The 18,824-nt window shown below is 46.8% G+C and overlaps 1 protein-coding gene across 1 annotated transcript in view; it reads left to right on the forward strand.

Annotated features, from left to right (window-relative positions):
* LOC119970928 (mucin-2-like) overlaps nt 1-18,824 on the forward strand; it is a 254,661-nt gene that overhangs the window by 33,139 nt on the left and 202,698 nt on the right. Inside the window, exons 7-11 of the mRNA XM_038806037.1 lie at nt 2,676-2,801; nt 7,514-7,631; nt 7,730-7,868; nt 13,950-14,060; nt 17,381-17,450. Of these exons, the coding sequence (XP_038661965.1) occupies nt 2,676-2,801; nt 7,514-7,631; nt 7,730-7,868; nt 13,950-14,060; nt 17,381-17,450 (564 nt within the window). The remainder of the gene's footprint in view (nt 1-2,675; nt 2,802-7,513; nt 7,632-7,729; nt 7,869-13,949; nt 14,061-17,380; nt 17,451-18,824) is intronic.

Genomic DNA, 18,824 nt, shown 5'->3' on the forward strand with positions numbered 1-18,824 from the left:
TGCCCATTGACTCGGACGGTCATCATCGAGTTCCTGAGGTGCTTGGGGCATGACTGGTCGAGAGTGACCGCACCGAGTTGCAGGTAGCCGGCATAGTCGGAGATGGTGAGGTGGGCCCAAAATGGCTGTCCCCGTCGGTCGCACGTGTCGGGTGGCGAAGAAGATGGCGGCCAAGATGGTAGCCCCCGTGAGCCGCACGTGTTGGGTAGAGTCAAATATGGCTGCTCCCATGGACAACACGAGGCAGATGACGCGTCCAGAGGGGACGGAACCGGCAGGCATGCAGCCACGCTGCGGTGTTAGCGGGCCTGTGAGCCTGAAGGTCGGGCCTGTGATTTAGAGGTTTTGGATCTGGCCAGGCAAACTTTTGCAAAGTGTCCTTTCTTGCCGCAATCGCTACAGTTCGCGTTCCAAGCCGGGCAACGCTGCCTGGGGTGCTGGCCGCAGAAATAACAGGGCAGCCCCCCAGGTTGGGCGGGCAGCCGCGGGCCACAGGGCTGGGACACCCTCTGGTCAGGTGACCACGAGGGGGTCGCGTGCTCGGAGGGGAAAGCGTTGAGACTCTGGAACGCTACTTCTAGGGAGGTGGATAGTTTTACCGTCTCTTCTAGGTCGAGGGGGCCCTTCACGAGCAGGCCTGTCTGACATAGTTGGACTGGACTCTAGCCACATAGGCATCCTGGATGGTGAGTTCCATGTGTTGTGGGACCGTGACGGCCTTGTAGTTGCAGCTTCGCGCAAGTACTTTCAGGTCGCGTAGGCACTCCTCCCATGTCCCATGCGCAGACCGGCAAGCGTATTTTAACGCATGTTCTCTTCGCGCCGGCCATGCCGGAGCCCTACAGGGGCCGACGCGGAAGGAAAAAGTGCCCCCATGGAACGGGCCCGCCGCAAATCGGTGGGCCCCAAACACGGGCCAGGCCACCGTGGGGGCCCCCCCAGGGTCGGATCTGCCCCCCCCCCCGCCAACTTAGCTGCCAGGTCCCGTCAGTGTCAAAGGTGAGTGATTCATGCCGGCAGGACTGGCTCATCGGGGCCCGGAGAATTTCCGGGGGGGTGGGCGCTGCCAACGACCCCCGACCAGCGTGGCGTGAATCCCGCCCCGCCCGAAAAACGGTGCTGGAGAATACGGCATCACGCCGCCCCCCCGGAGATTCTCCAACCCGGCAGGGGGTCGGAGAATCCAGCCCATTAATTCTGTTTCTCTCTCCACAAATGCTGCCAGATCTGTTGAATTTTTCCAGAATTTCTGTTTTATTTTAGATTTTCAGCATCAGCGTTATTTTGCTTTTATTGTTGTATTGCTTGCTGTTAGCTCAGTGAGAGGGTGCCTCAATGAGATTTTACTGTGGCCTATGATAACCAGAGGATAGACTGGATCCTAAAGGCATGATGAGGAATTGCAGTTAAGTTATCGAAGTTCATGTTACCTTTTGCCACCTGTACCTCCAAATTGCATCCTCCCCCCTTCACTCCATGCACAATTCAAGTCACAGAATCATGATGTCTCAGCAGGCGATTTCAGCTGCTAATCTCCATCAACAACTATAGGGGGTCTCAATTACCCAGGTCAGATTTACTGATGCAAGCCTGAGAAACCAGCAGCTACCCATTATCGTCCTGACCCCTACTGCATACTGGTGATTTTCATAGAATTTACAGAGCAGAAGGAGGCCATTCAGCCCATCGAGTCTGCACCGACTCCTGGAAAGAGCACCCTACCCAAGGTCAACACCTCCACCCTATTCCCATAACCCAGTAACGCCACCCAACACTAAGGGCAATTTTTGGACACTAAGGGCAATTTGTCATGGCCAATCCACCTAACCTGCACATCTTTGGACTGTGGGAGGAAACCGGACACCTGGAGGAAACCCACGCACACACGGGGAGGATGTGCAGACTCCGCACAGACAGTGACCCAAGCCAGAATCGATCCTGGGACCCTGGAGCTGTAAAGCAATTGTGCTATCCACAATGCTACCGTGCTGCCCCTACAATGCTACCGTGCTAAATCCTACAAGATGGCAGGTCTGCAGCAGGTATGCTCCAGAGGAAACCTTTGGCAATATCTGGCTACACAAACGGAAACTAACATGCTGAACAAAATATTTTCTCCTGCACAGGACCCTGTGTCTCCAGATCAGAGTTATCATACTAGATTAAATTCCTGACTGCTGTGCTTGACTATTAATCCAGTCTGAGACACCTGCCACTGCTAATATCCACCAAAGACAAAGCCTTTATAAGCACTATTCATTCCAGCACCAAAACTGGAATTTTTGGAAGACCATCAAAAGGAAATATCGGTGTTTGCATAAAATGGGGGGAGTATTCTCTCCAAAGTTACATACCAAGTAGGTTACTGTAAAAAATAAAAACATAAAATGCTCGGAAAACTCAGCAGCAGTAGCTGTGGAAAGAGAAATAGTTCATGTTTCGAGTCCATCGTTAACTCTGTTTCTCTCTCCACAGATGATGCCATACCTGCTGAGTTTTTCCAGCATTTTCTGGTTTTATTTCAGATTAACTGCATCTGCAGCATTTTGCTTTTATTTTAGGTTATTGGAACATTCTGGCTTCTTAAGATCATAGCTGTATTCATTTTACAGGAATTATGCCAGAGTATATTTCTGTTTGACCATCTAATGGTATTATTTTATGCTATTTTACAGCAAAGAAATGTTCTTCAAATATGATCTACAAGGAAAGTGGTTCGCCCTGTATGAATAGTTGTTCTCACCTTGATACAAGTAGCTTGTGTGAGGAGCACTATATGGATGGTTGCTTCTGCCCACCAGGTAAGCAATTGTGCCATAACCTCTTCAAGCACCTGTAACTCACCTGCCACCTCTGTCACAAAGAATCCTGCAGCAAAATCAGAATCTGCTCTGTTATTGAATGGTAATGTGAGTAATGTGTGGAAAAAGAATACTCAAATCAACAGTCAGGTAATTTATTTGATGATTGATTTGATTTCTAAAACTTTTTATGGGTGGAAGAAACAAATCATCTTTGTGCATGTATAAACTACACACCCTTGGCAATTATGTGTGCCAAATGCTGAAAAAAGTGGTGGACCTGATTTTATTATTGAGCTTTCAGCTGGTTAGCTTCTGATACTAACTGCCAAATTGGCTCACACTTAGATGCTTTATTTAATATTTCTGACTTTTAGGGGGTTATCATTTGCAACCTCCATTGTATGGAGCAGTGAATATTTACATATTGAGGAGATCTAATCAAGATAACTGTCTGGTATTGGCTGTTAACATACTATTTTATGTGAACTTGAATGTTAACCACGTATTTGTTGATCCAAGTATCATAGAAATATTATAAATGTTATTATTTCTGTCCAGACAATAATTCCTTTTGCCTCACCTATAATCCTGTTTCATTACGTCTTATCCTAAAGTCTGTAACTTTACATTTATCTGCATTAAACTGTATCATACACACATAAGAATTAGGAGCAGGAGGAGGCCACTTGGCACCTCAGTCCAGCTCCGCCATTCAATATGATGATGGCTGATCTGACTGTAGCTTGAACATCAAAATCCTGCCTATCTCCGATAACCTTTCACCCTCTTCTTAATCAAGAGTCTATATAGCTCGGTCGTAAAATATTCCAAGACTCTGCGTCCACTGCCCTTTCTGGAAGAGTTCAAGAGACTCTCAACCCTCTGAGAGAAAGAATTTCACCTCAGCTCTGTCGTAAATGAGCGACCCTTGTTGTGAAACAGTGATCTCTAGTTCTAGATTCTCTGACAAGGGGAAACATCCTCTCCCTATCACCCGATCAATACCCCTCAGGATCTTAAAGGATTAGATCAAGTTACCTCTTACTCTTCTAAAATCTAGTGGGTGCAAACCTAATCTTTTGAATCCTTTCCCATAAAACAACCCACCCATTCCTGGTATTAGCCTAGTAAACCTTCTCTGAACTGCTTCTAATACATTTACATCTTTCCTTAAATAAGGAGACCAATATTGTAAAAGGTCTCGCTAATACCCTGGGCAACTGAAGTATCATCTCTCTATTTTTGTAATTAATTCTCTTCACAGTAAATGAAAACTTTCCTTTTGTGATTCATTCACTCAGACACCCAGATCTCTCTGCACCTCAGAGCTCTGCAATCTTTCACCATTTAGACAATAAACTACTATATCATTCTTCCTGCCAAAATGGACAGTTTTACATTTGTCTACATTAGTTTCTATTTGCCAGATTTTTGCCCACTCTCTTAACCTATCTATATCCCATTGTAGCCTTCTTACATCCTCTTCACAGCTTACCTTCCTACCTATCATTGTGTCGTCAACAAATTTAGCAAACATCTAAGTCATTTATATAAATTGTAAATAGTTAAGGCTCCAGCACTGATCTCTGTGGCAAACCACTCGTTCACATCCTGCAAACCAAAAAAAGACACATATATGCCAACCATGTTTCCTGTTGGCTAACCAAACTTCTATCCATGCCAATATGTTACTCCCTGTACCATTTGTCTCCCACTTCCATAGTCAAAGTTTCCCTTTAGTTTGTTTCCATCTCCCATTATATTAACCATTACTGCTATTTTGATACCATTTATAAACATTGAGCTGTTGAAGTGTAATGGTTGTGTGGTACATCATTCATCACATCCCTCAGCATAAAACAATTCCCATTTATAGAAACCCACCAGTCCCTTTGCCCAGCAACAATTTGCTTCATCTGACTGTACTGATGACAAAAATGTGCCAGCTAATTATTTCAAAAATGTAACAGATGAGGTACAGTGTTTTATTAATTTTATTAACATGTAGAAAGTAGCCGCACATGGGGTGGCTCCCATTGGGGAAATTTGTTTTGACCCTTTCCGCCCACTCGCTACCACACAGAGAAACTTTTCAGTTAAATCGCACCCTTTGCCATTTTTTGGGGCCTTGGGACGTTTCTCCCCAGTCTAGCCCACACTTAGTGGTTTTCCAATCACTGGGGAGCTGAACTTGCCGGTGAGACTGGCTCCTCAGATCAGGTCGCCATTTTGAAATGGTGCCCCGATCTCTAAGTGAGCTTGATGGTCCCCCACACTACATGGTCCCCCATGGACAATGTCACCCCCCACACACATGGGCATTACCCGACACTCACCAAGTGAGGACACCCCGTTATGGGGTCTCTGAGTGCTCCCCTTTTTTAGGCTACCCCACACCGCCTTTCAGATCCCTCCTTTCAGGACTCCCATCCTCCACCCCCAACCTTTATGAAACACCTTCATACCCGCCCTTCACCACCCCCCCCCCCCCACCCTTCATACCCCCTCTCATCCCTCTTTCATGGACATGGCCCCCCTCAGGCCCAACCCTTGGAAGTGCCACCCAAGCACCACCACCCAGGCAGCCTGGCAGTGCCACCCTACCCTGTCCATGACCATCCAGGGGTTTCCAATGACCTGGGAGACGCCCGCAGCTGCTGAAACGACAGGTCCATGCTTGTGTGGACCAGTGTTAAACGGCGTGCCGTGGCGAGTCTCCCGGGCATGAGCATTCGTTCCCGGACCGTGGGAGAACTGGACGCTGACATATTTTCAAAGATCATTTAAATATGAATATTTGGATCTCGCCCAATGAGTGCGAGATGCAGATCGCAACGTCTCGCGAGATCTCTTTCGATATTGCGAGCCAGTCTAAGCGTCGTCTTGCGTGATTTAATGGCCTCGTTGTGACACCGAGTCAGGTGCAAAAGGCCGTTCGATCGCGCCCATAATAAATATAACATGGAGGGTTCAATCTATCAGCCTCGTCTCACCCAACTCAGGATGTGACTAAGTCGGCAAATGTCGCAAGAGGCCTCATGTGAGATTTACCAGCCTCATTAAGCCTCACGAAATCTCATGAGATCTCGAGAAGCATCGTGATCTGGATCCCGCCCATTGAGGTCAACATCCAGATTTACATATATTACTGAGCAGTTAGCCTCACTTGAAAGAAAGAGAAAATGCCGGAAAATCTCAGCAAGTCTGGCAGCATCGGTAGGGAGAGAAAAGAGCTAACGTTTCGAGTCCGATGACTCTTTGTCAAAGCTAACAGACAAAGTGGGAAATATTTATACTGTGGAGTGAGAATAAAAGATGAGTCATAGCCACAGAAACCCAGGGAAACCGGGTGCTAATGGCCACAGATACCAAGGGGAAAGAGTGTTAATGACAGTCCCCAGAGAGGACAAAAGATGTGAAAGATCAAACATGTTTGACCTTTCAAACATTCTCACTAGTATAAATATTTCCCACTTTGTCTGTTAGCTTTGACAAACAGTCATCTGACTTGAAACGTTAGCTCTTTTCTCTCCCTACAGATGCTGCCAGACTTGCTGAGATTTTCCAGCATTTTCTCTTTTGTTTCAGATTTCAGCATCCGCAGTAATTTGCTTTTCTCTAGTCTCTCTTGAATATGCCTATGCCGGATCTACCCAGCACCTGGGATTGAACGGCCTTGCCTTAGGCACTCCTGGCGACGCTGTTTCCACAAATGTGGACCAGGTGCAACAGCACTTGGGCAGTCTCCCAATGCGATCAGGGGCCCCTGGGTTGTCGAGCTCTGGGCAGGCTGGTAACCTGGCACCCTCAATGCCACCTGTGCACTGTGGCACTACTACCTGGGTGCCCTGGCAGTGTCACCCAGGCACCCTGGCAGTGCTACCCTGACATCTTGCCCATGCCAGGATCCGGGCCTGGGGGTGCCCTGCCCTTATGAGGTGGAGTTCAGGGGGCTCGATAATGCCCTAATTGGTAAGTTGAGGTGTTGCAAGGGGTATGGAGACTGCACTGGAGGGGAGGGTCGAGAGATCAGGGTGCCATTTAAAAATGGCTCTGCTCACCAGTACAGGACGTGAGTCCAAGTGCAGCTTTAGTGAGGCATTCCGCACCCAGGGTAGAAAATTAAGCAGAATTCCGTTTAATAGCGGGGTTGTTCTTGGGGCTCTCAGCACCGGGAAACACCTGGCTAAACGTGCCCGAAATGGGACTCTGTTTCATTTCTTTTAAATCACGCATTGTGGTTGTTTATGTGAGGTAATAATAATAATAATAATTGCTTATTGTCACAGGTAGGCTTCAGTGAAGTTACTGTGAAAAGCCCCTAGTCACCACATTCCGGCACCTGTTCAGGGAGGCCAGTACAGGAATTGAACCCGCGCTGCTGCCTTGTTCAGCATTACAAGCCAGCTATTTAACCCACTGAGCTAAACCAGCCCCAGGTTGGTGTTAAGGTATATTTTGGTAAAGTGTGAAGGGAGCTTTAACCTGAAGGTAACCTATCCTCCAGGCTCAATTATGAAAGAATTTTTTTCAAAAGAAAAAGTATCGAAGTGTTTCACTGCTCAACTTCCATGACCATGATAAGCATATAAGACCCAAAAAGCTTTTCAATTATCTTCCCTCCCATACAAAATAACTAGAAGCAGAGTGTAATTTTTACATACATGCTTTGTACTGCGCTGTAATGTTCTATGTTCTATATTTTTCAGGAATGGTGCTTGATGATTATTCTGGGTCTGGGTGCATTAGTGTGAAGGAGTGCAAATGTGCAATGAACGGCAAACATTACAATCCAGGCACTCTGATTTCAGCAGAATGTGAAGAATGGTACAATCAACATTAATTCTGCACCTGTAAAAATTTGTATGCCACCTTATATTTAGCTTTGAATGAATATACTAAATTGGTATTCCTTGCAATTTAAGTGTCTGCAATGGAGGTAAATGGCTATGCAAAAATCTGCCTTGCCCAGGTGTCTGTTCATTCGAGGGGGGAGCACATGTCTCCACTTTTGATGGCATGAAGTATACATTTCACGGAGACTGCTATTACATTCTCTCCAAGGTAATAAGATCTTGTAAATATTTATTTCTGCAACATGTCAAATAATTTGTAGACAGTAATATTATGCTCTGTCCATAAATACATCAAAGTACCATCACTGTAATGTTCTCCAAAGCTCATATTCTCATGACTGCAATGCTCTTTTTTATCATATCCATCTTTTTGTTAACCATATTTCAATAGTTTTGTAGTTAGACCAAATTTTCAGGAGTGTTTTCTGTTTAAGTTGTCTCAGAAAAATGTGGCAAAATGGTTCAAGTAGCTGCAGAATCCATCATATGATGCCACTGCTAAGTCAATATAATTCCCATACACTTGCGAGCAAGGAATTATAATAAAGCAGTTGTTTAAAGCCCTAAAGTGCAAAACAAATCCATTTTGGACTGAACATAAAAGAAGATTAGAGTTGATAGATGATGATTTTTTCATGATCAATTTTGGTCTGAGAGTATTAGGTAAGAAAATCAGGTGTAATCTACATAGATGTGTTACCTGATGGATCACATATGTTGCAATGCCAAGCAATCTTCGAAAAAAGAGCAGGTCAGGCTTGAAATTTACAATCAATTTACTAACATTTAATTGATCTTAGTGATACACAGTCACCATTGCACACTTTTTCACAAGAAGTATTTGAGTTAAAGTAAGCTCAGGACACCAGAGAATCCATGATCCACGCTGGGTCGGAGAATCACCGGGGACGTGGGAAATTCCCGCCGCACCGCGCCGACACCGGGCTGCCGATTCTCCAACGACTGGAGTAGTAAAGTTAAAGAAAGCCCAAAGCTGTTTTGCCAATATATTAATGGTAAAGGTGAGTTAAGGAAAAAGTGGGATCAATAGGAGCTGAAAAGGGGAACTTGTGTGAGCAGAGGCTGTGGGAAGGGTTTTAAATGAATGTTTTGTCTCCTTGTTTACAAAGGAAATGGATGATGCAGATATAGTAGTTCAGGAGGAACACTGTGAGCTAAAGAGAGAGGAAGTACTCAAAAGGTTGAAATCCTTGAAAGTTGAAAGTTCCAGGCCAGATGGATTGTTTCAGAGGCTACTGAAGGAGGTCAGGGAGGAGACAGCAGATGCTCTGAGGATGGTTTTCCAATCCTCACTATACATAGGGGAGGTACCGGAGGACTGGAGAAATGCAATTGTGTTACGATTGTTTAAAAATGGATAGAAGGAAACGCCGAACAATTATAGGCCAGTTAGTCTGTTGTCAGTGGTGGGCAAATTAATAGAAGAAATCTTGACAGATAGGATTAACTGTCACACAGAAAGGCATGGACTAGTCAGGGATAGTCAGCATAGATTTGTTAAAGGAAAGTCTTGCTTACAAATTTGATTGAATTCTTTGAGTAAGTGACAAGAAGGGTTGATGAAGGTCATGCAGTGGATGTGGTATGCATGGATTCTAGCAAGGCATTTGACAAAGTCCCACATGGCAGATTGGTCAATAAAATGAAAGCCCATGGGATACAGAGCAATGTGACAAACTGGATAAGAAGTGGGCTTCATAACAGGAAACAAGGGGCAATGGGCAATGGCTGCCCTTGCAATTGGAAAGTTGTTTCAAGTGGTGTTCCACAGGGCTCGGTGTTGGGACCCTTACTGTTTGTATTATATACTAATAATTTGGACGTGAACGTAGGAGCACAACTGGAAAATTTGCAGACGACACAATGATTGGCCGAGTTATGGACAATGTAGAGGATATTTATAATCGGCAGAATGATATAGATAGATTGGTGGAGTGGCCGATAAATAGGCAGATGGAATTTAATATCGAGAAGTGTGATGTCATGCATTTAACGAGGTCAAACAGTTATAGGGAATACACAATAAATGGGGATATACTAAGAGGGGTAGATGAAGAGATCTTGGCTTACAGGTACATAAAGACGGCAGATCAAGTAGATAAGGTTGCGAAGAAAGCATATGAAATGCTCTCCTTCATTGGCAGAGGTATAAAATATAAAAGTAAAGATATAGGGCGGGATTCTTCCGTACCCGGCGGGGCGGGGGGTCCCGGCAGGATGTAGTAGCGTGAACCACTCCGGCGTCGACCCGCCCCAAAGGTGCGGAATCCTCCGCACCTTCAGGGGCTAGGCCAGCGCCGGAGTGGTTTGCGCCCCGCTGGCTGGCGTAGAAGGCCTTTGGCGCCACGCCAGCTGGGGCCAAAGGGACTCCGCCAGCCGGCACATGTCCGCGCATGTGCTGGAGCGTCAGCGTCTGCTGACGTCATCCCCGCGCATGCGCAGGGAGGGGAGGTTCACCTACATGTCGGTCATCGCGGAAGCTGACACGGCTGATGAGTAGGAAAAGAGTGCCCCCACAGCACAGGCCCGCCCGCGGATCGGTGGGCCCCGATCGTGGGCCAGGCCACCGTGGGGGCAACCCCCGGTGCCAGATCGCCTCGCTCCCCCTCAGGACCCCAGAGCCCGCCCACACCACCAGGTCCCGCCGGCAAGGGACCTAATCTAATATACGGCAGTGGGACTGGCAAAGAACCAGCGGGACTTCAGCCCATCGCTGATCGGAGAATCGTGGGGGGGGGGGGGGGGTGCTGCGAGCGATGGCCAACTGGCGCGGCGCGATTCCCGCCCCTGCCGAATCTCAGGTGCCGGAGAATTCGCCGGGGGCGGGATTCATGCCGCCCCCCGGCAATTCTCCGACCTGGCGGGGGGGGGTCGGAGAATACCGCCCATAATGTTAGAATTGTATAACGTGGTGAGGCCACAACTGGAATATTGTGTGCAGTTCTGATTGTCACTTTACAGGAAGAACTTTATTGCTCTGGAGAGAGTGCAGAGGAGGTTGACAAGAATGTTGGCAGGGCTCGAAAAGTGTGGCTACGAGGAGAGATTGGATAGGTTGGGGTTATTTTCCTTGGAACAAAGAAGGCTGAGGGGTGACTTAATTGAGGTGTACAAAATTATGAGGGGAAGAGATAGAGTGGACAGGATCAAATTGTTTCCCTTGGTGGAGAATTCTAGAACCAGGGGACATAGATTCAAGATAAGTGGCAGAAGGTGTAGAGGGAACATGAGGAAAAACTTTTTTATGCAGAGGGTAGTGAGAGTCTGTAATTCGCTGCCCGAGTTGGTGGTGGGGGCAGAGACCCTAAACTGTTTTTAAAAGTACCTGGTTCTGCACCTTGACTGCTCTAAGCTACAGGGATATGGACAGTGTGCAGGAAGGTGGGATTAGAAAGGGCACCTGGGTGTCCTCAGGCTGGCAAGGACAAGGGCCAAATGGCCTCCTTCTGTGCTGTAATGTTTCTATGATTCTATGAATTAATACAGGAGCTTTTGCTGATGTTTTCATGTGGAGTAGTGGGCTATGGCACCACTTGTGTTTGCTGGGATTGAATCCAAATATAACTAACTTATGCAGAGTGCAGAAAACAGAACAACATGACAAAACTCAGTCGGCCTTACATCATTGGTGTGTATATGATCACCTCAGAGCACGGAGCAAGTAGAAGTTGTTTTCTCTATTGAGCTTAATCTAGGATTCTTGTCAACCTACTTTATCTCTGAAGGAGGTAAAATTTTCAGCAAAAGAGAACTCTCTGATGCGACGCTTTGTTTATTGCACTTGTACAGAAGACTATACTTCTAGTTCTTGATCGCTATTCAGTGACACCTGGTAGTAAGTGTATGTGCATGTTGGGCGCGATTCTCTGCAAATGCGGAGAGTCGTAAAGGCTGCCGTGAAACTGGCCGTGTTTCACGGCAGCCTCCGCACCCCCTCCCGGGGCCCGATTCTCCCCCCCGGGCGGGGCTAGCAGTGCCAAGCGTTACGGCGGCTGACTCGCACGATGACGTCAGCCGCGCATGCGCGGATTGGACGGCTCCAACCCGCGCATGCGCGGATGACGTCATCCCACATATGCGTCAAACCCGCGCATGCGCGGGCCGTCATGCCCCTGAGCCGCCCCGCAGACTGATCCTGCAGGGCGGCGGAGGAACAAAGAGTGCGCGGGTATCAGACCCGCTGCCCGCGATCGGTGGGCACCGATCGCGGGCCCATGCCACCCTTGGCACGGCCGTGGTGCGGCCGTTTTCACGAACGGTGAGAGCAGGTGTGTTTGCGTTCGTGAAAACCGCCGTAAAGGCCTGGGAACTCGGCCCATCGGCCAGGGGTGAATCGCTGTTCGCCGTAAAAAACGGCGAGCTGCGATTCGTGTCGTGGGGCGGCCGTGGGGGGGGGGGGAGAGAATAGCAGGAGGTCGGGAAAAATGTCGGGAAGGCCCTCCCGTTATTCTCCGACCCGTCGTGGGCAGCGGAGAATCGCGCCCATTAAGTTTGGACCCTGCTGTCATAGAATCCTGATCATAGAATCATTACTGTGCAGAAAGAGATCATTCTGCCCATTAAGTCTGCACCCACACTCCAAAAGAGCACTCTATCTCGGCCCACTCCCCGTAACTCCCCTAACCGTTCAACACTGAGGGACAATTTAGCATGGCCAATCCACCTAACCTGCACATCTTTGGACTGTGGGAAGAAACCAGAGCACCCAGAGAAACCCACACAGACATGGGAAGAATGTGCAATCTACACATTTGAACTAGGGTCCCAGTGCTAACCACTGTGCCACCCTTTGATTTTAATTCCAGATTTTTAGTGAATTTAACTTTCACCATCTGCCATGCTGGGATTCGAACCCGGGCTCCCAGAGAATTACCCTACATCCCCAGACCTCCCTCCACGAGTCCCCCCTGCCCCGCCCAAGCACCCCGGCCAGCGGAAAGGCTCCTTCCCCGACTGTGGCAGCACCCCAAGCACCCCAGCCGCCACGCGAGGTTGACGAAACCTCAGACCACAAGTGATCCACTCGGTCGGAAAGCCGGCCCATCAGGGGGGAGCATCAGGGGATGGCCTTCAGGTAACGTACTGAGGCCGTCCCAACGGCGTGCGGCATACTTACCGATGACGCTGTTTTGCAGGGGAGGAGCGTCTGAAAACAGGTGCGACACCCGATTCAGGAACCAAAAGGGATTCTCTGCCCAATCGCCGTCAGCAATTAGAGAATCCCACCCATTATGTTTCGTTGAAATTATTTAATGAAAAATCCCTGAAGTTTTTCTGAAAGATCAACACAGGCTCCTGATTCCACAGAACCGGAACAGCAGTATTTCATACAATTTCATAGAATTTACAGTGTAGAAGGAGGCCATTTGGCCCATCGAGTCTGCACCGGCTCTTGGAAAGAGCACCCTACTTAAGCCCACACCTTCAACCTATCCACGTAACCCAGTAACCCCATCTAACCTAAGGGCAATTTAGCACGGTCAATCTAACTAACCTGCACATCTTTGGACTGTGGGAGGAAACCGGAGTACCCGGAGGAAACCCACGCAGATACGGAGAGAATGTGCAGACTCTGCACAGACAGTGACCCAAGCAGGAATTGAACCTGAGACCCTGGTGCTGTGAAGCCATAGTGCTAACAACTATGCTATTGTGCTGTCCGGGTCAAAACATCAAATAAGCCATAATTATAACAAAAACAGAAAATACTGGACAATCGCAGCAGGCCTCAGTATTTGTGGAGAGAGAAGGGAGTTTGAATCTGGATGACTCATTGTTAAAGCCATAGATCTGTATTCTCCGATTCTGAGGCTATGTCCGGAGCAGGTATCTAGGCTTACGACAAAAAAGTCGGCGCTCTGTCCGGTGGGGGGCTAGCAGCTGCACCACGTAAAAAACCCCAGACGCACAGGTATCAAAAGTAAAATTTATATTTGATAAGACAAATCATAACTTTCTTTAGCGTTCTTATATATTAAATTTCTAACATGTTCACTTCAATCTGGAAACAGTCTAAAGTCCTAACAATATCCTGTGGCAATCAGATTAAGACTGTATGGTTTATGCTGTTCAGAATATGGTCATTGATGTTTAAAAACGATGTTTATAACTATGTTTAATAAACCTTTTTTCATAGGATTGAATCAAAAAAGAACTGACTAACCTTGCAGCAATCTATTCCACATCAAGCACTGTTTTGGTTGAGTCATTCCTGTTCCTGAATCTTAGCTGACAGATCATAACTATCTTCATTTTTATTTGTTAACAGGACTGTGATAAGCAACAGTACACATTGCATGCAGAAATAGTTCCATGTGGAAAAGTAACAACAGAAACTTGCTTAAAAACACTGGTGTTAACAACTGATCACAAGCACAATGTAAGTTCTTTAGATACCATGGCAAATCTAATTAGTCGCTATCACCACAATCTTGGTGAATCCACCATCAAACATAAAAACATACAAACAAGAAGTGAGTCACCCATTCAGCCCCTTGAGTCTGCTCCACCATTTAATGAGATCATTGCTGATCTGATAGTACCCTCAAATCTGCACTCCGTCTTCTCCTAAAACCCTATCACTCCTTTTGTTACCAAGAATCTACCCATGTCTACCTTAAAAATAGACAAAAATTCTGCTTCCACTACCTTCTCAGGAAGAGAGTTCCAAAGACTCAGGGCCCTCTGAGTGGAGAAAATTCACTGATCTGCATTTTAAATGAGCAACACCGTAATCACTAGTCCTAGATTTTCGCATAAGAGGAAGCACCCTGTCAAAACCGCTCAGGATCTTATGGGCGTGATTTTACTAAAAGGAAACAAAGTCCCATAGCGAACGCGTTTAGCTTTGTGTTTCCCGGCACTCGTAACGCCGAGAAACACAAGGCTATAAAACGGCATTTGCATTAGATAAGGGGCCTCAGGGGGGAATGTGCGGACTCTGATCCCCTGGGAGACCCCCATTTCTGGACACCAGTCTTTACAGCGCTCGCCCGAGGTTACCGAGCCGAAGGATATAGTTCCCATGTCTTGGGTAACTCAGGAAACTGCATATTGAGCAGCACAGTAGCACAAGGGGATAGCACTATGGCTTCACAGCGCCAGATTCCCAGGTTCGATTCCACGCTGGGTCACTGTCTGTGCGGAGTCTGCACGTTCTCCCCGTGTCTGCATGGGTTTCCTCCGGGTGCTCCGGTTCCTCCCACAGTCCAAAGATGTGCAGGTTAGGTGGATTGGCCATGATAAATTGCCCTTAGTGACCAAAAAGGTTAGGAGGGGTTATTGGGTTACAGGGATAGGGTGGAAGTGGGGGCTTAGGTGGGTCAGTGCAAACTCGATGGGCTGAATGGCCTCCTTCTATCATAGATATCATTGAATTTACAGTGCAGAAGGAGGCCATTCAGCCCATCGAGTCTGCACCGGCTCTTTGAAAGAGCACCATACCCAAGCCCACACCTCCACCCTATTCCCATTGCCTAGTAACCCCACCCAACACTAAGGGCAATTTTGGACACTAAGGGCAATTTAGCATGGCCAATCCACCTAACCTGCACATCTTTGGACTGTGGGAGGAAACCGGAGCACCCGGACGAAACCCACGGACACACAGGGAGAACGTGCAGACTCCGCACGGTGACCCAAGCCGGGAATCGCACCTGAGACTCTGGAGCTGTGAAGCAATTGTGCTAACCACTATGCTACCGTGCTGCCCCTTCTGCACTGTATGTTCTATGTATTAAAGTGAGACTAGCTGCTTTAAAATGCAGATTTGCTAAAAAGTGATCCTGCCCACAATGGACAGGATTTACATTGCAATGTCTCATGAGATCTCTTTTGATCTCCTGAGGCGTTGCAAGCCGGTTAGACCCCAGGAGTAGGGTACCCCGGCTTTTATCGGCCAAGCTGCGCCACAGCACGCTGTTTTTCAGGCTCAACATAGCCATAAAATTGCGCCCTATATGTTTCAATCAAGTCACTTTTTACTCTTCTAAACCCCAGTGTATACAAGTCTAGTCAGGTCCAACCTTTCTTCATAAGACAATCATGTATTAGTCTGGTAAAATGCTCTGAACTGTTTCCAATAAATTTGCATCTTTCCTTAAATAAGGCAACTGACACTGTACACAATACTCCAAATGTGGACTCACCAGTGCCCTGCACAACTGAAGCACAACTTCACTACTTGTGTATTCAATCCTCTCACAATAAATGATAATATTCTCTTAGCTTTCCTAATTACTTGCTTTTTACAAGACTTTTATCATTCATGCATTAGGACACACAGTCACCTCTGCATCTCAGAGCCCTGCAACCTATTACAACTTTTATAAACTTTTTTTATTCCTCCTGGCAAAATTGAGAATTTCACTTTACCCCACATTATATTCCATTTGCCAGATCTTTGCCTACTCACTTAATCTATCTATATTATTTGTAGCCTCCTTACATTCTCTCCATAACGTACTTTCCAACATATCTTTGTGTCATCAGCAAATGTAGCAAACATACCTTAAGGCCCTTCAACCAAGTCATTTAAATAAATTGTGAAAAGATGAGGCCCATCTCTGATCCCTGTGTCACACCACTAGTGATGTCCTGCCAATTGGTAAAACACTCATTTATGCCAACTCTGTTCCTGTTGGCTAGCCAATCTGCAATCTATGCCAATATGTTTCTAAATCATGAGCTTTTATTTTCCACAATAAACTTTGATCTGTATAGATCTGTATACATTCGCATCTCTAATGTATATTGGTGCTGCAATGCCCAATCCACCTCGCTGTCATAACCTGCACAAGACTTATGGAGCTGGAGCAGTCAGCCTCCCCTGAGTCTAGCCAAGCGTGAGCTCCCCTGCTAAGGGGTCAGGAAGCCCAAGGACATTCATGATTGAGTTCTATATAAAGTCGGCCAGGTATGAAACTGACAGAGCAGACCCGGCTGGGATCTGATGTATATTGTAAATTTAGGGCATGATTTAACGGAAATGTTTCTAAGAGCCGGATTTACTGATCAGCCCGCAGCTGATTTTCGGCCGGCGAGGTGGCTCACCAGTGGTATCTCCTCGCCGCCGGGAAACCCGTGCACTGACGTGGGACCGGAATTTCCCACTGGTGTGAACAATCGGTAAATCCCACCCTAAGTGTCATTTCAGGTGGGTTTGGCTCAGAGTTTCTCCCTAGCTCTGTCAGCAAGTTCCCCACCGCTATCTAACCACACTTAGTCACTTAATCAGGACCGAAGAAAAGGCAATTCCTATGTCATCTTGCTTAGTATATCTCATTCCATTGTAATCTTTCTTACCTCCTTCTCTATTTTATTTATACTTTCTGAGCCTGTGTTCCTCTGATCCTTCCTCTTTTACACTGTCCAGCACACCCCTCACTGAAGGGAAAACTCATTGCTCTGCTCCATTGTTTGCACAATACCCCACAATTTTGGCACTCCTTCAATTTTTCTCCCTCCTGTACGTTTCACACTTTTAAAACCCAATCATGTCCCCGAGTCATTATTGCTTGTCTCATCTTCTCTCTTATTCTTTTCCACAGCAGTGATGACTGCATCTTTGACTTTTTAATATAGGTTTTTAATGAGAAAACTATACTTACCTCTGGAATAAAAACAACTGTATTATTTCTTCATTTCATCCTTAAATGTTTACTGTGCTGCATTCATCTAAAATTTTGTTTAAATTTTCAGATTCTTATTTTTAAAGATAATGGGAATGTTTTTATTAATGGAGCCAAAGCGACATTACCACTGGTAACAGGTAGGAACCAATCTCTATACAATTTGCTGCAGGTACCTTGCCACTTTTTTTAAAGGAGAGTTACCAGTATTTTAGGGGCTCAGAGTATGTTGGTCAATTAATTCAGTAAATCTTCAGGATTTATTCATATCACCAACAGAAACACAGAAGCATGTTTATCAAAAGGTCTGTTAAGGAAGTATCTTAGACCTTATATTAAGCTGAAAGCGTCTTCTAATTCAACACGTTCTGCTGATAAACTGATAATAATTGCTTTGACTAGTCTCTTGACATTTGTAAGCAAGGGATTAAAACGTTGGATTCACATAAATTACAAAAATGTTCTCAGACCTTTTCCCTAGTATATGATAATCCTGAGGGAAGTGCAGTTTATGTGATGTGCATCGGGTTAAGTTATGGTTCGACTAATGAGAGAAACTGCAAAGTATTTTAACAAGCGCAGGAAGTTGAATCATTTAGAAAACAGCACTGTTGCTTATTTTTAAGTAAGATGCTGTAGGCTGTTCTACTGAAAAATCAGCTTTAACTATTGATACTTGTTTCAAATTCCCTGGGGATGGCAAAGAGATTCCTCCCATGTCACTGGTCACACTTAAAAAGCTGACCTTGCCTTCCTCCTGGTCTGGGTTACCATTCAATATCTATTCAAATAACAGAACGTTCTTAGAATCATAACATTTAACACATATATATTATATTGGGTTTCATGATCTTTTACATCCTGGCACTTGGAATCTCTTGTTTTTACCAAAGGCTTAAAAAAATTCTAGTGGAGGGCAGCACAGTGGTGCACTGCTACCTCACGGCGCTGAGGTCCCAGGTTCGACCCCGGCTCTGGGTCACTGTCCGTGTGGAGTTTGCACATTCTCCCCTTGTTTCACCACACAACCCAAAGATTGCAGGGTAGGTGGATTGGCTATGCTAAATTGCCACTTAATGGGAAAAAATGAATTGGACACTCTTAGCGGGATTCTCCGACCCCCGCCGGGACAGAGAATCCCCAGGGGGCGGCGCGAATCCCGCGGCGACGCCGGCTGCCGTATTCTCCGGCGCCATTTTTCAGGCGGGGCGGGATTCCTGCCATGCTGGTTGGGGGCCGTTGGCAGCGCCCCCCCCCCCCCCCCCCCCCCAGCAATTCTCCGGGCCCTTATGGGCCGAGCGACCATCGTTATTGGCCAGTCCCGCCGGCATGGATGAGACATGGTCCCACACGGCGGGACCTGGCAGGTAAGTCGGCGGGGGCAGTCCTCGGGGGGGGGGGGGGGTGGGAGGGGATCCGACCCACGGTACCCTGGCCTGCGATTGGGGCACACCCATCTGCAGGAAGGCCTGTGTCATGGGGGCACTTCTTCCTTCCGTGCCTGCCCCTGTCGG

The sequence above is a fragment of the Scyliorhinus canicula genome, chromosome 9, assembly GCF_902713615.1.
Source record: "Scyliorhinus canicula chromosome 9, sScyCan1.1, whole genome shotgun sequence".
Classification (NCBI taxonomy): Eukaryota; Metazoa; Chordata; class Chondrichthyes; order Carcharhiniformes; family Scyliorhinidae; genus Scyliorhinus; species Scyliorhinus canicula.